Source organism: Mobula hypostoma, chromosome 21, assembly GCF_963921235.1.
Source record: "Mobula hypostoma chromosome 21, sMobHyp1.1, whole genome shotgun sequence".
Classification (NCBI taxonomy): Eukaryota; Metazoa; Chordata; class Chondrichthyes; order Myliobatiformes; family Myliobatidae; genus Mobula; species Mobula hypostoma.
Window position 1 is genome coordinate 20,879,832 of NC_086117.1, and position 16,346 is coordinate 20,896,177.

At 43.8% G+C, this 16,346-nt stretch overlaps 1 protein-coding gene across 4 annotated transcripts in view; it reads right to left on the reverse strand.

The window, feature by feature from the left end:
- Window positions 1-16,346, reverse strand: part of camsap1b (calmodulin regulated spectrin-associated protein 1b) — a 122,361-nt gene that overhangs the window by 11,742 nt on the left and 94,273 nt on the right. For all 4 annotated transcript variants that reach the window (XM_063073594.1, XM_063073593.1, XM_063073591.1 and 1 more), the window contains one exon: window positions 11,991-14,580. In XM_063073594.1, the coding sequence (XP_062929664.1) occupies window positions 11,991-14,580 (2,590 nt within the window). The remainder of the gene's footprint in view (window positions 1-11,990; window positions 14,581-16,346) is intronic.

Genomic DNA, 16,346 nt, shown 5'->3' on the forward strand with positions numbered 1-16,346 from the left:
ATCTTATTACTGAGCAAAGGTATTTAAATGGACTTAGTTTTCAAGGCACAACATTGAATGCTATAATTAAACTAATTTCGGTTGTTTAAAATTTAATTGATTACTAAAGGAAATTTGCAAACTGGAATATGTTCAGAAACAATGAGCTGTCTAATAAAAAAAAACTGTATATGACTTGCTTTCTTCCCATTTTAGATTATTTGATTATAAAAATCATCTTTATTACACAAACTATCAATATTTCAACATTTTTTCACCATCACTACAGGAACAATACAGTCGGCCCTCCTTATCCGCGAGGGATTGGTTCCGGGACCCCCCATGGATGTTCAAGTCCCTTATTCAACCTGTCTCAATGCAGTGGACCTTAGGACTCAGCGGAACCCCCGACCTTATTCAACCTGTCTCAGTGCGGTGGACATTAGGACCCGGCAGCGGAACTCTGAATTCGCAGTGTTTCTGTTCACGAAAATAATCACGATCACGATTGAAAATAAAGTGGAAATAATAAAAGCGATCAGAAAGAGGTGAAATGCCATCCGTCATTGGAAAAGCTTTAGGCTACAGTCGGTCAATGATCGGAACAATTTTAAGGGATAAAGTGAGAAAGGCCCTGCCCCAATGAAAGCTACAATTATTACTACGCAACGCAGTGGTTTAATTATTGAAATACATATGTTTCTTAAGTGTTTTATATGCACAGAAAGGTAAAATATATGCTATATATTAAGAAAAATGTTTGACTAACTGACGCTAAATAATGCCAGATGTACCTGTTCCGACTTACTTATAAGAGAACTTCTGGTTTTTTTTTCCGATCCCGATCCACGGTAACCTACGCACATCCTCTCGTATACTTTAAATCATCTCTAGATTACTTATAATACCTAATATAATGTAAATGCTATGTAAATAATTGTTATACTGCATTGTTTAGGGAATAATGACAAGAAAAAAAGTCTGTACATGCTTGAACAACAAGTGCTGGAAGAGCACTTATGGTTTTTCTCCATTCACGGTTGGTTGAATTCGTGCATGTGGAACTCGCAGATAAGAAGGGCTGATTGTAAATATTTTACCTGTTGTATTATCCCATTTTTGACACCAGGATGTGTAGGAGTTTAATTTAAAAATTAAACACATTGAAATACAATTCTTTACATTTCCACTTGGTGGCGTTAGTACAGAAACAAAGCATTGTGTTACCAGAGAGCCGAAACCAAGTAATACAAAACATTAAATATTGGGATTTTAGTTGTATACAAAGTACAAAAAGATTGTAGCGTTTTGCTTCAGGAAACAAAAATAATCTGCTTATGATGTGTTCACCTATACACTTGAGGAAACCAAACCAGATTGCAATCATAACTCTTAAGTACCAGTTATTTGCTGTTTTAATTCTTTATTGCCCCAGCTCTTTGATTTTTGCCTCCATATCAGAATCCTATCACAAACATAAGGATCTTATGATCTTATCTTAAGATCCCAATCTTCAAACCAGGATTATAACCGCCTTCTGTTGACCTCACTGCTGTTAAGACAAATAACAGGTGACAATAAGTCAGTAAAATAGGATAACTGATTGAGCAATGATGCAACAATCCCTTGCTCATCAGTAAAACTAAAGAACTGATTGTTGACAGCTGAAAGGAGAAGGAGGACGAACATGCGCTAGTCTATATTGGTGGATCAGAAGTGGAGAGTCAATAGTTTTGAGCTCCTGAGCATTAACATATGGGATGACCTGCCTGGGTCCAGCACATAGATACAATCATAAGGAAGACACACCAGGATCTTTACTTCCTTTGGATTTTAAGGATGTTTGACTTGTGAGCAAATGCCAGCAAACAAGTACCCTGACTAGCTATCTGGTATGGTAATTCAAATACACAGGAATGAAAAAGCTGAAATACTGACTCAGCTCAGTATATAACGAGCACATTTTCCCTACATAGGTAGTACCTATATGAGGCACGGCTTCCAAAAGTCAACATCCAAAGAACTCCACTAAATCCCACACAACCAGTTTCAGCAAGTTGCTTCCCTTCATGCATTTGACTATCGAACCAAATGGCACTACAGTATAGCAACACCATGACCACCTAGATCACTTTGCAGTAAAATGGACATTATTGTTTCTATTTCTGTTACTTCTTGCAAAAGTTATGTAGAATCTATGTTTAATTTCTTTTTTGTTAATGCTCCTTATCTCAGGCTGCATGCCTGTGCTGCTGCTGCAAAGCAAGATTTCCGTTACATCTGAATTTCAGGTAGTCAGCTATTCCAGCCCACTTCACAGTAGGAGCATTCAGTTCTAAGTCCCTTCTCATAATTTCTATCTTTATTTGTCTTTTCTGATTCACACCTCTAATAGGCATACTTCTTTGTTTTGGTTTGGCCTTCGTTACTCTCCTTCAGCCCAGCTCAATCACTTTTTCGTTTCTCCTGCCTGCCACTCTATCAAATTACTTTTTGCTCTCATAGAATATAGAAATTTACAGCACATTACAGGCCCTTCGGCCCACAATATTGTGCCGACCATGTAACCTACTCTAGAGACTGCCTGGAATTTCCCTAGTGCATGGTTTGAGTACTGTTGGGGTGGATGACCAACCTGGGGGAAGCAACAGTGGCCGCACCTCTGGCACAGGGACTGGCCCTGTGGCTCAGAGGGTAGGGAAAGGAAGAGGATGGCAACTGTGATAGGGGATTCTATAGTTAGGGGGTCAGATGGGCAATTCTGTAGATGCAGGAAAGGAACGTGGATGGTACTTTGCCTCCCAAGTGCCAGGGTCTGGGATGTTTCTGATCGCGTCCACGATATCGTTAAGTGGGAAGACAAACAGCCAGAGGTCATGGTACATATTGGTACCAATGACATAGGAAGGAAAAGGGAGGAAGTCCTGAAAACGGACTACAGGGAGTTAGGAAGGAAGCTGAGAAACAGGACCTCAAAGGTAGTAATCTCAGGATTACTGCCTGTGCCACGCAACAGTGAGTATAGGAATAGAGTGAGGTGAAAAATAAATGCGTAGCTGAGGGATTGGAGCAGGGGGCAGGGATTCAGATTTCTGGATCATTGCGACCTCTTTTGGGGCAGGTGTGACCTGTACAAAAAGGACGGGTTGACTTGAATCTGAGGGGGACCAATATCCTGGCAGGGAGATTTGCTAAGGCTACTGGGGAGAGTTTAAACTAGAATTGCTGGGGGTTGGGAACCAAACTGAAGATGCGGAGGAAGGGGTGATTGGCTCATAAATCGAGAAAGCTTGTAGAGTGTGAGAGGGAGGACGGGCAAGTGATGGAGAAGGGATGCCTCAGACTGATGGTTTGAGATGTGTCTATTTTAATGCAAAAAGTATCATGAACAGAGTGGATGAGCTTAGAGCATGGATCATTACTTGGAGCTATGATGTTGTGGCCATTACAGAGACTTGGATGGCTCAGGGGCAGGAATGGTTACTTAGAGTGCCAGGCTTTAGATGTTTCAGAAAGGACAGAGGGAGGGAGGCAAAAGAGGTGGGGGAGTGGCACTGCTGATCAGATACAGTGTCACGGCTGCAGAAAAGGATGATTCATGGAGGGATTGTCTACTGAGTCTCTGTGGGTGGAAGTTAGAAACAGGAAGGGGACAATAACTCTCCTGGGTGTTTTTTTTTATATATATAGACCACCCAACAGTAACAGGGACATCGAGAAGCAGATAGGGAGACAGATTCTGGAATGGTGCAATAATAACAGGGTTGTCGTGATGGGAGATTTTAATTTCCCCAATATTGATTGGCATCTCCCTAGAGCAAGGGGTTTAGATGGGATGGAGTTTGTTAGGAGTGTTCAGGAAGGAATATGTAGATAAGCCTACAAGGGGAGAGGCTGTACTTGATCTGGTATCGGGAAATTAACCTGGTCAGATGTCAGGTCTCTCAGTGGGAGAGCATTTTGGAGATAGTGATCACAATTCTATCTCCTTTACCATAGCATTGGAGAGGGATAGGAACAGACAAATTAGGGGAAGTCTTTAATTGGAGTAAGGGGAAATATGAAGCTATCAGGCAGGAACTTGGAAGCATAAAATGGGAACAAATGTTCTCGGAAATATATGGCAGAAATGCAGCAAATGTTCAGGGGATATCTGTGTGGCGTTCTGCATAGGCACATTCCAATGAGACGGAAAGGATGGTAGGGTACAAGAACCATGGTGTACAATGGCTGTTGAAAATCTAATCAAGAAGAAGAAAAGCTTACAAAAGGTTCAAAAAACTAGGTAATGATAGAGGTCTTGAAGATTATAAGGCTAGCAGGAAGGAGCTTAAGAATGAAATTAGGAGAGCCAGAAGGGGCCATGAGAAGGCCTTGGCGATCAGGATTAAAGAAAACCCCATGGCATTCTACAAGTATGTGAAGAGCAAGAGGATAAGACGTAAGAGAATAGGACCAATCAAGTCTGACAGTGAAAAGTGTGTATGGAACCAGAGGAGATAGCGGAGGTACTTAATGAATACTTTGCTTCAGTATTCACTATGGAAAAGGACCTTGGCGATTGTAGGGATGACTTACAGCCGACTGAAAAGCTTGAGCACACAGACATTAAGAAAGAAGATGGGCTGGAGCTTTTGGAAAGCATCAAGTCGGATTAGTCACCAGGACCAGACAAGATATACCCAGGCTACTGTGGGAGGTGAGGGAGGAGATTGCTGAGCTTCTGGCAATGATCTTTGCATCATCAACGGGGACCGGAGAAGTTCCAGAGGATTGGAGGGTTTCAGGGACCACTTCTCTTCGTGATTTTTATAAGTGACCTGGATGAGGAAGTGGAGTGATGGTTTGTAAATCTGCCAATGACACAAAGGTTGGGGGTGTTGTGGATAGTGTGGAAGGCTGTCAGAGGTTATAGTGGGACATCGATAGGATGCAAAACTGGGCTGAGAAGTGGCAGATGGAGTTCAACCAATAAGGGTGAGGTAGTTCATTTTTGGTAGGTCAAATATGATGGCAGAATATAGTATTAATGGTAAGACTTGTTACGAGAATACACATAAAATTAAGATGTTTGCTGGCCTGGGCTAGCATCAGTGGCATCAGCAGTTGGTCTGCCACCTGCCCTCAGGGGAAGGAGAGATAAGGAACAATGGAGCAGCGTCTGGAGATGTGTAATGGAGGGACGTGGGAGAGGGAGCTGTCTGGAGCGGCTCCCCCTTTGAACCCTGAACTGTTTGAAGTGATGGACAGGCGATACCCCAGCAGGGGGATAAAAAGGGACAGGTTCGCTAAGACAGACACACACGCCACCCGAGGTAACGAGACCCTGGAAGCGGTGCGCCTCTCACGAGTGGGTGAGAAGTGCCAGACAACGACAAGGGTGGAAAGGTACGATCAGCGGGAACCCGGTGTGTGTCCGCCCTTGCCTGGGTGCCGGGTTCACTGCAGAGGATCGACCGCATCTGGAGGAGGGGTCACAGTCGGTGACCTCAGGTGACATCACCAAGGACCCGCCCAAATGCTGTTTGTGAGCCATCTCGCTGGTCTGTGAGTGAAGCCGTTCTGAATGATCAGTTGTTCCTATTCTATGTCTCTCTTCCCCCACCTTGTCCATCGCCATGGCAACGATTACTGCGAACTGGACTACTAACTGGACTGAACTTTGAGTCATTTTGAAATTGGTCATTTACCCCTAGACAACGATAGAGCTTGATTGATGCTGTTATCTTAATTCTGTGCACATGTGTGGTTATCATTGTTGAATTGTTGCATTTATTATCCTTTCGATTACTGTGTTGCTTGTTTCTTTAATAAAACTTTCTTAGTTCTAGTACTCCAGACTCCAACTGAGTGATCCATTTCTGCTGGTTTGGCAACCCAGTTACGGGGTACGTAACATAAGTGGGGTTCTCGTCCGCGATTTTGAACGCTAAATTTGGGACGGAGTAAATTGATTGGGTTAAAATTCCCGAAAGAAAGAAAAGACAAACAGCAGAAATGGAGGTTGAGGAATTTATAAAGGCGCCGACCTTGGAGGCATTAGAGGATGCCAGGAAATCGGAATTGATAGCTGTGGCCAAACGGGTGAATCTTGCTAAGGTGAAGTCGACAATGAGGAGAGAGGAGATACACAGAGCTATTGTAGAGCACTATGTATCTAAAGGTGTGTTTCCCCAAGGTGAGCTGGGGGTGGTGTCTATTGAAAAACCTGCTGGAGACGCGGTACAGGTACAGCTTGAAAAACTGAGACTCGAGCACGAGTTCCGGGTACGGCAGTTAGAACACGAAGAGAAGCAGTTAGAAAGGCAGGAGAAAGAGAGAGAGTTAGAAAGGCAGGAGAAAGAGAGAGAGTTAGAAAGGCGAGAGAGAGAGAAAGAGGTAGAAAGGCAAGAGAGAGAGAAAGAGGTAGAAAGGCAAGAGAGAGAAAGACAGTTGGAGAGAGAAGAGAGAGAGAGGGACAGACAGTTGGAGAGAGAGGAGAAACAGAGGGAAAGGGAATTTGAGCTGGAGAAGTTAAAGATAAGGGCCGAGCAGGGGCTCGTGCCGAACCAAGGTGGAGGGTTCCGGGCGACCCAGGAGGTTAGGCTGGTTCCCCCATTTGACGATACCGATGTGGATCGGTACTTTCTCCACTTCGAAAAGGTGGCTATAAGTCAGGAATGGCCGAGGGATAAGTGGGTTGTCTTACTTCAGAGTGTACTGAAAGGGAAGGCCCAAGAAGCTTACTCCGCCTTATCCGCGGAAGATGCCCAGAAGTATGAGGTGGTGAAGGAGGCCATCCTCAGGATTTATGAGTTGGTCCCGGAGGCATACCGGCAGAGGTTCCGGAATGCGAGGAAGCAGTGGGACCGCACGTATTTGGAGTTTGCTCGTGAGATGCAAACATATTGTGAGCGTTGGTGCGCCTCGAAAGGGGTAGAGGGGGATTATGACAGACTGCTGCAGCTGATTCTGATTGAGCAGTTTAAAGGTTGTGTCCCTGAGGGTATGAGACCCTACCTCGATGAGAAAGAGGCAGCCACGTTAGCCGCAACTGCTAAGTTAGCGGATGAGTATGCGTTGACGCATAAAATGAAGTTTGCCCCGAGTAAAGGCTACCAGAAGGGTAGTCAGGACGGCGGGGAGAGTCCGCCGGAAAAGTCAGAAAGTAAGCCGGGGACTAGTGAAAAGGATAAGGTAGACCGGGAGCAGTCTGGTAGGAAGTCTCCTGGGGTCGTCTGTTATAATTGTGGGAAAGTCGGACACTTTGCGTCCAGGTGCTTTGCCCCAAGGAAGGAGACGGGGAAAGGAAAAGCGGAAATTCTGAATGGCTGTATTGAGCTGTTAAGCGAACCGCTAGGGAAGGACAGGTCTGAAAAAGTCCAGGAAGGGCGCGAGAGGTTTATCTCGGCCGGACTGGTGTCAGTGAAGGAGAGGTTAAAACCAGTTCCAGTGCGGATCTGGAGAGACACGGGAGCGTGTCAGTCACTAATACTGAAGAGTGTATTAGAGTTTAGCTCAGAGACCCAGACTGGGGAGGTAGAGGTCAAAGGTGTTGGGGAAGGGACAGAGTCAGTCCCTTTGCACCAGATACATTTACAGAGCAACCTGGTCTCTGGACTAGTCACGATCGGGGTGAGGTCCGAATTACCGATGAAAGACGTGGAAGTCTTGCTCGGTAATGACATCGCTGGAGGAATCGTTTTCCCAGTCGTGAGATTGACGGGTCAGCCTGCCAGCATGGAGGCCCCGCCCGCGATGGTGAATTTGGCTGAAACATTTCTGCCAACCTTGTATGAGACAGGGTGTAGTGAGATAAGAGGTAGTGAGGGAGCTGGGACGGACGTAGCAGTAGCCAGGAAAGAATTTGTGCAGACGCAGGAGCGAGACGAGGGGCTGATGGTTTTGGCAGAGACCGCTCTCTCTGACACAGCCTTGACAAGCTATTGTGCGGAGGAGGAAGTGCTAAGGAAGAAAGGGAAATCAAGTACAGTACCCGCAGATGAGGAATGGGGGGTGGTGCAAAAGAGTTATGGGGATGAGGTTTTTAACATGGCCCACGAGGTACCCCCCGGTGGACATTTTGCGGTGCTGGAGGAAACAGTTGGTGGAATCATGAAAGAGATTTACCGGCTGCCCAGGGGGAAAAATGTTATTGATCATGACCGACGCGAACTGAGACGGTCACCGGCTTTTGATATGCTAACAAACCTAGTCGGTGTTAGCGTGGAAATCAATGAAGCTAGGGGCCCCCTGCTAAGAGAAAAAAACCATTTTGAAAAGATTAGGATGGGATCGGTCAGATGGGAGAAGGCTATTGTTTTGGCCAGGTCTACTGATAAGGTCTCTCCCTTAATCCCCGAAGGAGTAATTAAACGACTCGCACCCATGTGTTTGATTGTCCCGAGGAAATGCAAAGAACTGGGACGTTGGGTGATTGTGGTTACAATAGGGCAGCCAAGTAAACAACACCCATATTTTTTGAGTAATTCAGTGACTAAAGGGCTGATGAACACAGAGGTGTGTATTGGCAATTTAATACGGCTGTCTGAAGCCAGTTTGATAGTGAACCTTGAAAAAAATGAATTCGGCCACACGAGGGTCACTTACCTGGGAATTGTGGTGACACAGGGGCAGCTGGCAGCGATGCAAGCTACAGTGCAGGCTATCGCTGACCTCCCAACCCCGACAGACAAGAGGGCCCTCAGAAGGCTTTTGGAGATGGTGGGGTACTGCAGGAAGTTTTGCAATAACTCTGCGGTCAATACCCGTCCCCCTCCTACTAAGCCCTTGCGAGAGAAAATTGAGTCGGAATGGGACGACCCTTGTTATTGTGGTCCGGGACAAAACCAAATGAGAGGTTACATTGGTCGCAATTCATCAGTGTTTTTGGCCACTATGAAGTTTGCTGAGTTGGAGCCTGGTCTAAGGGATTATTAATAACACGTGTAAAAGGAACAGAAAATGTGATGACTGTCTGTCAAGGTGTTGACAGCTTCAAATTCTCTGTATTAGCTAAATAACTGTTAAAGATGTATATTGTGTATGTATCAGATAATGTAGTCATGTTTGTAATTTTTACCTCCCGGTAAAAATCCTTAAAGGGGGGAAGTGTTACGAGAATACACATAAAATTAAGATGTTTGCTGGCCTGGGCTAGCATCAGTGGCATCAGCAGTTGGTCTGCCACCTGCCCTCAGGGGAAGGAGAGATAAGGAACAATGGAGCAGCGTCTGGAGATGTGTAATGGAGGGACGTGGGAGAGGGAGCTGTCTGGAGCGGCTCCCCCTTTGAACCCTGAACTGTTTGAAGTGATGGACAGGCGATACCCCAGCAGGGGGATAAAAAGGGACAGGTTCGCTAAGACAGACACACACGCCACCCGAGGTAACGAGACCCTGGAAGCGGTGCGCCTCTCACGAGTGGGTGAGAAGTGCCAGACAACGACAAGGGTGGAAAGGTACGATCAGCGGGAACCCGGTGTGTGTCCGCCCTTGCCTGGGTGCCGGGTTCACTGCAGAGGATCGACCGCATCTGGAGGAGGGGTCACAGTCGGTGACCTCAGGTGACATCACCAAGGACCCGCCCAAATGCTGTTTGTGAGCCATCTCGCTGGTCTGTGAGTGAAGCCGTTCTGAATGATCAGTTGTTCCTATTCTATGTCTCTCTTCCCCCACCTTGTCCATCGCCATGGCAACGATTACTGCGAACTGGACTACTAACTGGACTGAACTTTGAGTCATTTTGAAATTGGTCATTTACCCCTAGACAACGATAGAGCTTGATTGATGCTGTTATCTTAATTCTGTGCACATGTGTGGTTATCATTGTTGAATTGTTGCATTTATTATCCTTTCGATTACTGTGTTGCTTGTTTCTTTAATAAAACTTTCTTAGTTCTAGTACTCCAGACTCCAACTGAGTGATCCATTTCTGCTGGTTTGGCAACCCAGTTACGGGGTACGTAACAGACTCTTGGCAGCATGGAGGATCAGAGGGATCTTGGGGTCCGAGAAAAATAGAGGGCTATGGGTAACCCGAGGTAATTTCTAAAGTACATGAAGGGCCTGTATTGTGCTGTAGGTTTTCTATGTTTCTATAACCTTTATTTTTCTAAGATCCATGTACCTATCTAAGCGACTCTTAAAAGACCTACTGCATCTGCTTCCATCACTGCCACCAGCAGTGCACTCCACGCACCCACCACTCTCTGTGTGAAAAACGTACCCCTGACATCCCCTCGGTACCTGCTTCCAAGCACCTTAAAACTATGCCCCCTTGTGTTAAGTCATTTCAGCCCTGGGAAAAAGCCTCTGGCTATCCACACGATCAATGCCCCTCATCAACTTATACACCTCTATCAGGTCACGTCTCAACCTCCATTGCTCCAAGGAGAAAAGGCCAAGTTCACTCAACCTGTTCTCATAAGTTTTGCCTTCCAATCCACTCTCCTCTGCACTCTCTCTATGGCATCCAGATCTTTCCTGTAGTGAGGTGACTCGAACTGAACACAGTACTCCAAGTGGGGTCTGATCAAGGTCTTGTATAGCTGTAACATTACCTCACGGCTCTTGAACTCAATCCCATGGTTGAATAATGCCAGCACACCATATTTCTTAACTACACTGTCAACCTGCGCAGCAGCTTTGAGTGTCTTATCGACACGGACCCAAAGATCCTTCAGATACTTCACACTCTCCTTTCCTTTCTCTCTCTCTCTCTTCAATGTCTTATTACACCATTGGATGGAAACTTAGAAGATAATCAGGTATACATTTGAAGAGTGTGATAAAGACATAGATAAGAAATCTATGCAGGCACCAAGGTGGGAGTGGGCAATGCAAAGTCAGAAACTCTATGCAGGATGAAATGGAAAAGAGGTTTGAATATGTTGATTCAGCCCTAAAAGAAATTCAGAGGGAAATGATATTCAACCTTTTGAGGCGGTTTCACTCTTCAAGTAAATTATCTTGAAGTCCATTTATATGCCACGTCCTAGTAATTTTAAATTGCTTGATAAATCACCACAGAAGATAAAGCCAGTTTCACGCATCAAAGATTTTGGCAGGAACTGACAGCAAAAACTTCAATCTTGGAAGAAATGTGGCTCATCAAGCAGCACAATAGAGAGGCAATGGAAGACTGTGAATGATGAAGTGAATTGGATGGAAAACAAAACATGAAAATGAAATTCTAGTCAGTTTACATGATTGTCAAGTGAAGAGGTTAGATTAGGAGCTGACCATGCAGCCAACTGAATGTCTTTCTCTAGATTGGCAGTGTATAGAGGGATTTGGATCCAGACAAAAACAGTGAGCAAAAATACAAGTCAGCTACATCAAATTCAGTGGAATCAAGCTAGGTAGTCCTACAAGGCTAGGCAGCAAAAATGTAGATAACTGTCACCTGCCTGAAAAAAATGCAAGCATCATGGAAAACAAGTCATAGTACTGTAGCAGTACATACATCCCTTGTAGTCTTAATGTGGGAATACAGCAATTTAAAGGTTAATGACATAGAAGAGAATACAATGAAATTCATCAATTCCCTGTCTGTTCAAGTGATAACATACATCATCCAGTAAATGTCATTTTTTTTTAAAAAAGCAACTCAGGACAAACAACAGCAAAAGGGGCATAAATAAACTACCTCAGTTGATTTACTTTGAAGCACACTAGAATACTCTATTCAAGGTGTTTTGGACGATTCAAATTTTACACTCTTGTACCATACTATGTAATTTCTCACTGAATTAGCACAAAAATCAGCCAATGACATATGAGACACATCTAAATCTAATATGATGCACCACAAGCTGATATACTGCTTGGGACTACATCAACAAAACCCTCAGACTTGCAGCTGATGCAACACTTTCATAACTATGCAGTTACATATACACTATATTTATGTTGTGCTTCATACATTCTGCAAGGAAGCTTGAAAGAGAAACTATTAGAAAAAAAATCATCCCAGTGATGTGCATCATGTGAAAATCAAGTTTCCTAAAAACTAGATTAAGTTTGACTAACCTTGAAAAAAAAGCCCAATCCAGACTTCTGATCTGATTCACAAATCACTTGGCTGGTGGAAATGCCTTGGCTTTCACATTCTTCACCTTCTGCTGGTGCCCTTAGTTCAGAGAGATCTACTTCAATAAGATTGGCTTTGTTTTTGGATTGTTCCTCAATAGGAATGTTCTCCTTCCCTGAACTATCTGAAGAGTTAAGTGATGAGTGTTCAAGCTTGTTTGGAGTACTAATTACTGCCTCAGTGTTGATTTGATCATTGAAATAACTATAATTGTCTTTCTGAAATCCAGAGAGCACCAATGTTCGCTGGTTATTTTGTTCACATTGCTTGGCACCATCAGTATCCTTCGTCCTTTCAGAAGTGGGATCAGCAGAGTCTTTAGAAGACCTGCCATCAAAAGATCCAGCAGTAACTGTGGCAGGAACAGCAATATCCTCAGTGTCAGATTTAAGTGGTTTACTACCTGGGGAAGGTCGCAAGTGGGGCAGAGTTTCTACACTGTGTGTTGGTGTAATAATACGAAAAGATGCTTGCGTTTTAGTATCCCTAGAGACTTTCAGCTCTGTTGGCCTTCCTGCCCGGGGGCTTTTCAACGACATACTGCGTGGCTGCTTACGTATAGTTTGTGATGGACTACCACCTGTGGGTGATAATGGTTCCACAATTTGCACTGCTTGCTTGTTCTTTTGATCCAGCAGGGTACGACTGATATTTGTTACAGGTGTTGTTGGTACTTGGTCCTTAAGCTTCATCAAGAGTTCCTGCTGCTGTGAAAGCTTATGCATCTCAAACTGAAGATTGCTCAAAGTTTCATTAAGTTTTTCAATTGAACGATTGTACTCATTCACATCGAGATCTGCCATAACATCCTCATAGCCGCCATTAGAATTCACCTTGGTCTTATCAACATCAGGGCCAACTTGTGAGGGTTCCCTAAACCATCGTTGTCGAACAGCAGCAATGCTCTCTTGAATATCATCCTCAGTTATTTTCTCCTGTAAATCTCTTGTCCCTAATTCATCTGCTTGTTTTAAGTAATCTTCTTTGGCTTCTTGGCTTGGAAAATCTTCATCAGCTTTCAGCGGTCGGGCTACATGAGCAACAGTTTCCTCACGACTTGGACATTCTGCTCCTTTTGTGAAATGTTCAGGCTTGAGTGGTTGAGGAATCCCTTCATTCTTCCCCTTCTTAACAATATGCAAAAAAGCAGCTTTGCCAAGCTTTAGACGCTGTCTAGCAGAGAGAGCCTCCATTTTCTTTTTCTGAGCTTCAATTATCCTTCTTTTCTCCTCAAGTTGCATGTGAAGTTGAACTAGTTCAGAGGCCAGTATCTGAGCACTATCTTTGATCTGTCTACCAGGACTCTGTTCTCGTTTCTGCCTCCATGTCATCATGGGTAGAGGACAACATTCTGACCCATCAGGTGTAGTCTTTTGAGAACTACTTGCACTAGATTTTGCCTCAGTACTGTTAAGCCTTTGTAATTTACGTTCGGCAAAGCTGGTCATTCTAATACTGGTACTGGTCATGGACGTACTGCTAGCCTGAGAGATTGTACTCAAACAAGGGCTGGAACGTCCACTGGCATCATCTTTGTCCTCATGTTCTTTTACCTTCATATCATGATGTAATTTTCGAGATTCCTCTTCTCCACTATAACAGCTTCTTACACGTTGGTCCTCCTCGTCAGCAACTAGATCTTGTACAGCCTCTTCCATATCCAGCACCTCTGAATCAGAATCCTGGATGTTCACAGTCCATGTTGTTGTGTCACGGGGTTTACTACTGTCCATAGTAATCGTATTATTCACTGATATGTCATTGAATCCTTCTTCAGCATCACCAGTATGAAGAAAGAAACCTCCAGATTCTTCTTGCATAGAACCTTCAACACTACTGCTTGCCAAAGGCCTAAAGTTACTCATGGAAACTCCTGGTGCTTCAATGTGCCTTAAAGATTCTGTAGAGATTGGATCAGTGACTACCATGAAGTCAGAGCTGGTTATGGGAGTGAAAGTCCTGTTAATATCTGCTTCGCCATTGGCGTTCACTGCTTTTTTGCGCGTTGAAGGCAAATGTCCATCGGTTATTTTCTTTGCTGATGGAGATCTGTATTTACGTTCTCCATATTCTTCATGTTTATTAACAATGAAGAGATTTTCCTTGGCTGGTTTTAAAACAGCAGGCATTAAAGGTTCTAAGAAAAAGCCGCCAGTTTGGTCTCCTGCTTCAATGTCATTTTGCTTCCTTGGGGATTTTGAGAGCAAAAACTGATTTGGGGCTTTCGATGAAACACTTTGTAACTCAAGATTACAATTATTAACCATTCCTTCGTTTGATTTAATTATGGCCATTAGCTCTTCATCATCCTCATCTTCAATGTCCACATTTCTGAGCAAACTTTTTCCACTGCTTTCTGCAGTTGGAGAAAACAACTGAGATTGATGCTTAGGAGTTACATTGACTATATTGGATGCAAGACTGTCTTTGCTAATAGATCTGGCCAGGCTGATACTATCACCAGAAGTAACATCTATATCACTGTCAGTTGCATAGTGAAGGGCAAATGGCGTTGGCTGAGACAAAGGTCTGGGGGAAAAAAATACAAAATATCAGACAGGAGACTAAAGAGTGTACATAATACACGTTTGCTGATAGACTTCACATATTCTGCATGAGATACTTAGGATATCAGACAGCATCTGTGGAGAGGAAAACATTGCTGCCATCAGTTAGAAGGTACAAGAGCCTCAGGAACCACACCATCAGGTTCAAGAAAGGTTACTACCCCTCAACCAGCAGGCTCTTGAACAAAACGGGATAAGTACACTCATTCTATTTCTAGTGTTCCCACAACCGATGGCCTCACTTTAAGGACTCCATCTTGTTATTCCATGCTTTCAATATTTATTGCTATTTAAGTATATGTGCATTTGCACAGTATGTTGTTCAGTATTTGCACAGTATTTAGTTACTGTTCTATAAATCTGCTAAGTATTACCCCAGGGAAAAGAATCTCAAGGTTGTATGTGGTGACATACATGCACTCTAATAACAAATTTTACTTTAAACTTTGGAAGTTAATGTTTCAGCACAATGACTTTTCAAAAAAAATTCAGAATCCAAAAATTGAGGGAACATTGTGTTTGAAGTGACACGGTTGATTTGGTCCCTTTTAAGAAAGCAGTGCTGCTAATTACAGTTGATTTAACTGAAAAAATGTCAATGAAGGAAAATACATGAGGATAGCAGAAAGAAACCATGACATCACTGGGGCTTCTTCTGGGGGAGGTACGACCTGTACAAGATGGACGGGTTACACCTGAACCCAAAGGGGTCCAATATCCAAGTGGGCACATTTAATAGAGCTGTTAGGGAGGGTTTAAAGTAATTTGGCAGGGGGGTGGGGGTGGGAACCGGAGTGGTAGGGCTGAGGAAGGAGAAAACAGAAATAAATCAAAGATAGCGTGCAACAGACAGGAGATGAGGCTTAATCAAAGCCAGTGGCATGAGTTACAGGGCAATACAGACATGGTGCAGTTAAAACAGAAAGCAACAAATACTGGACTGAGAGAATCTTATTTGAATGCATATAGCATAAGAAATAAAATGGACGATCTTGAAATTCAGCTACAAATTGGCAAGTATGGCGTTGTGGCCATCTCTGAAACTTGGCCAAAGGATGGCTGCCATTGGGAGCTGAACATCCAAGGATATACGGTGTATTGGGAAGATAGGTTAGTTGGCAGAGGGGGTGGTGTGGTTCTGTGTATAAGAAATAATATTAAATCATTGGAAAGAGATGACATAGGATTAGAAGGTGTGGAGACTCTATGGGTTGAGTTAAGAAATGGCAAGGGTAAAAGGACCCTAATGGCAGTTGTATATAGGCCTCCAAACAGTAGCCGGGACGTGGATTAAAAATTACAGTAGGAGATAGAAAAGGCATATCAGAAAGGCAATGTCATGATAATCGTTGGGGATTTTAACATGAAAGTGGATTGGGAAAACCAGGCTAGTACTAGACCTCAAGAGAGAGAACTTGTAGAATGTCTAAGGGTTGGCTGTTTAGAACAGCTTGTTGTTGAACCCACTAGGGGATTGTCTGTGCTGGATTGGGTGCAGTGCAATAATCCGGAGGTGATAAGAGTGCTTAAGGTTAAGGAACCCTTAGGGAACAGTGATCACAGCATAATTGAGTTCACTTTGAAATTTGAGAGGGAAAAAATAAAATCTAATGTATCCGTATTTCAGTGGAATAAAGGAAATTACAATGGCATGAGAGGGAAACTGGCCGAAATTGACTGGAAAGGGACATTTGCAGGAAGGACAGCAGAGCAGCAATGGCTGGAGTT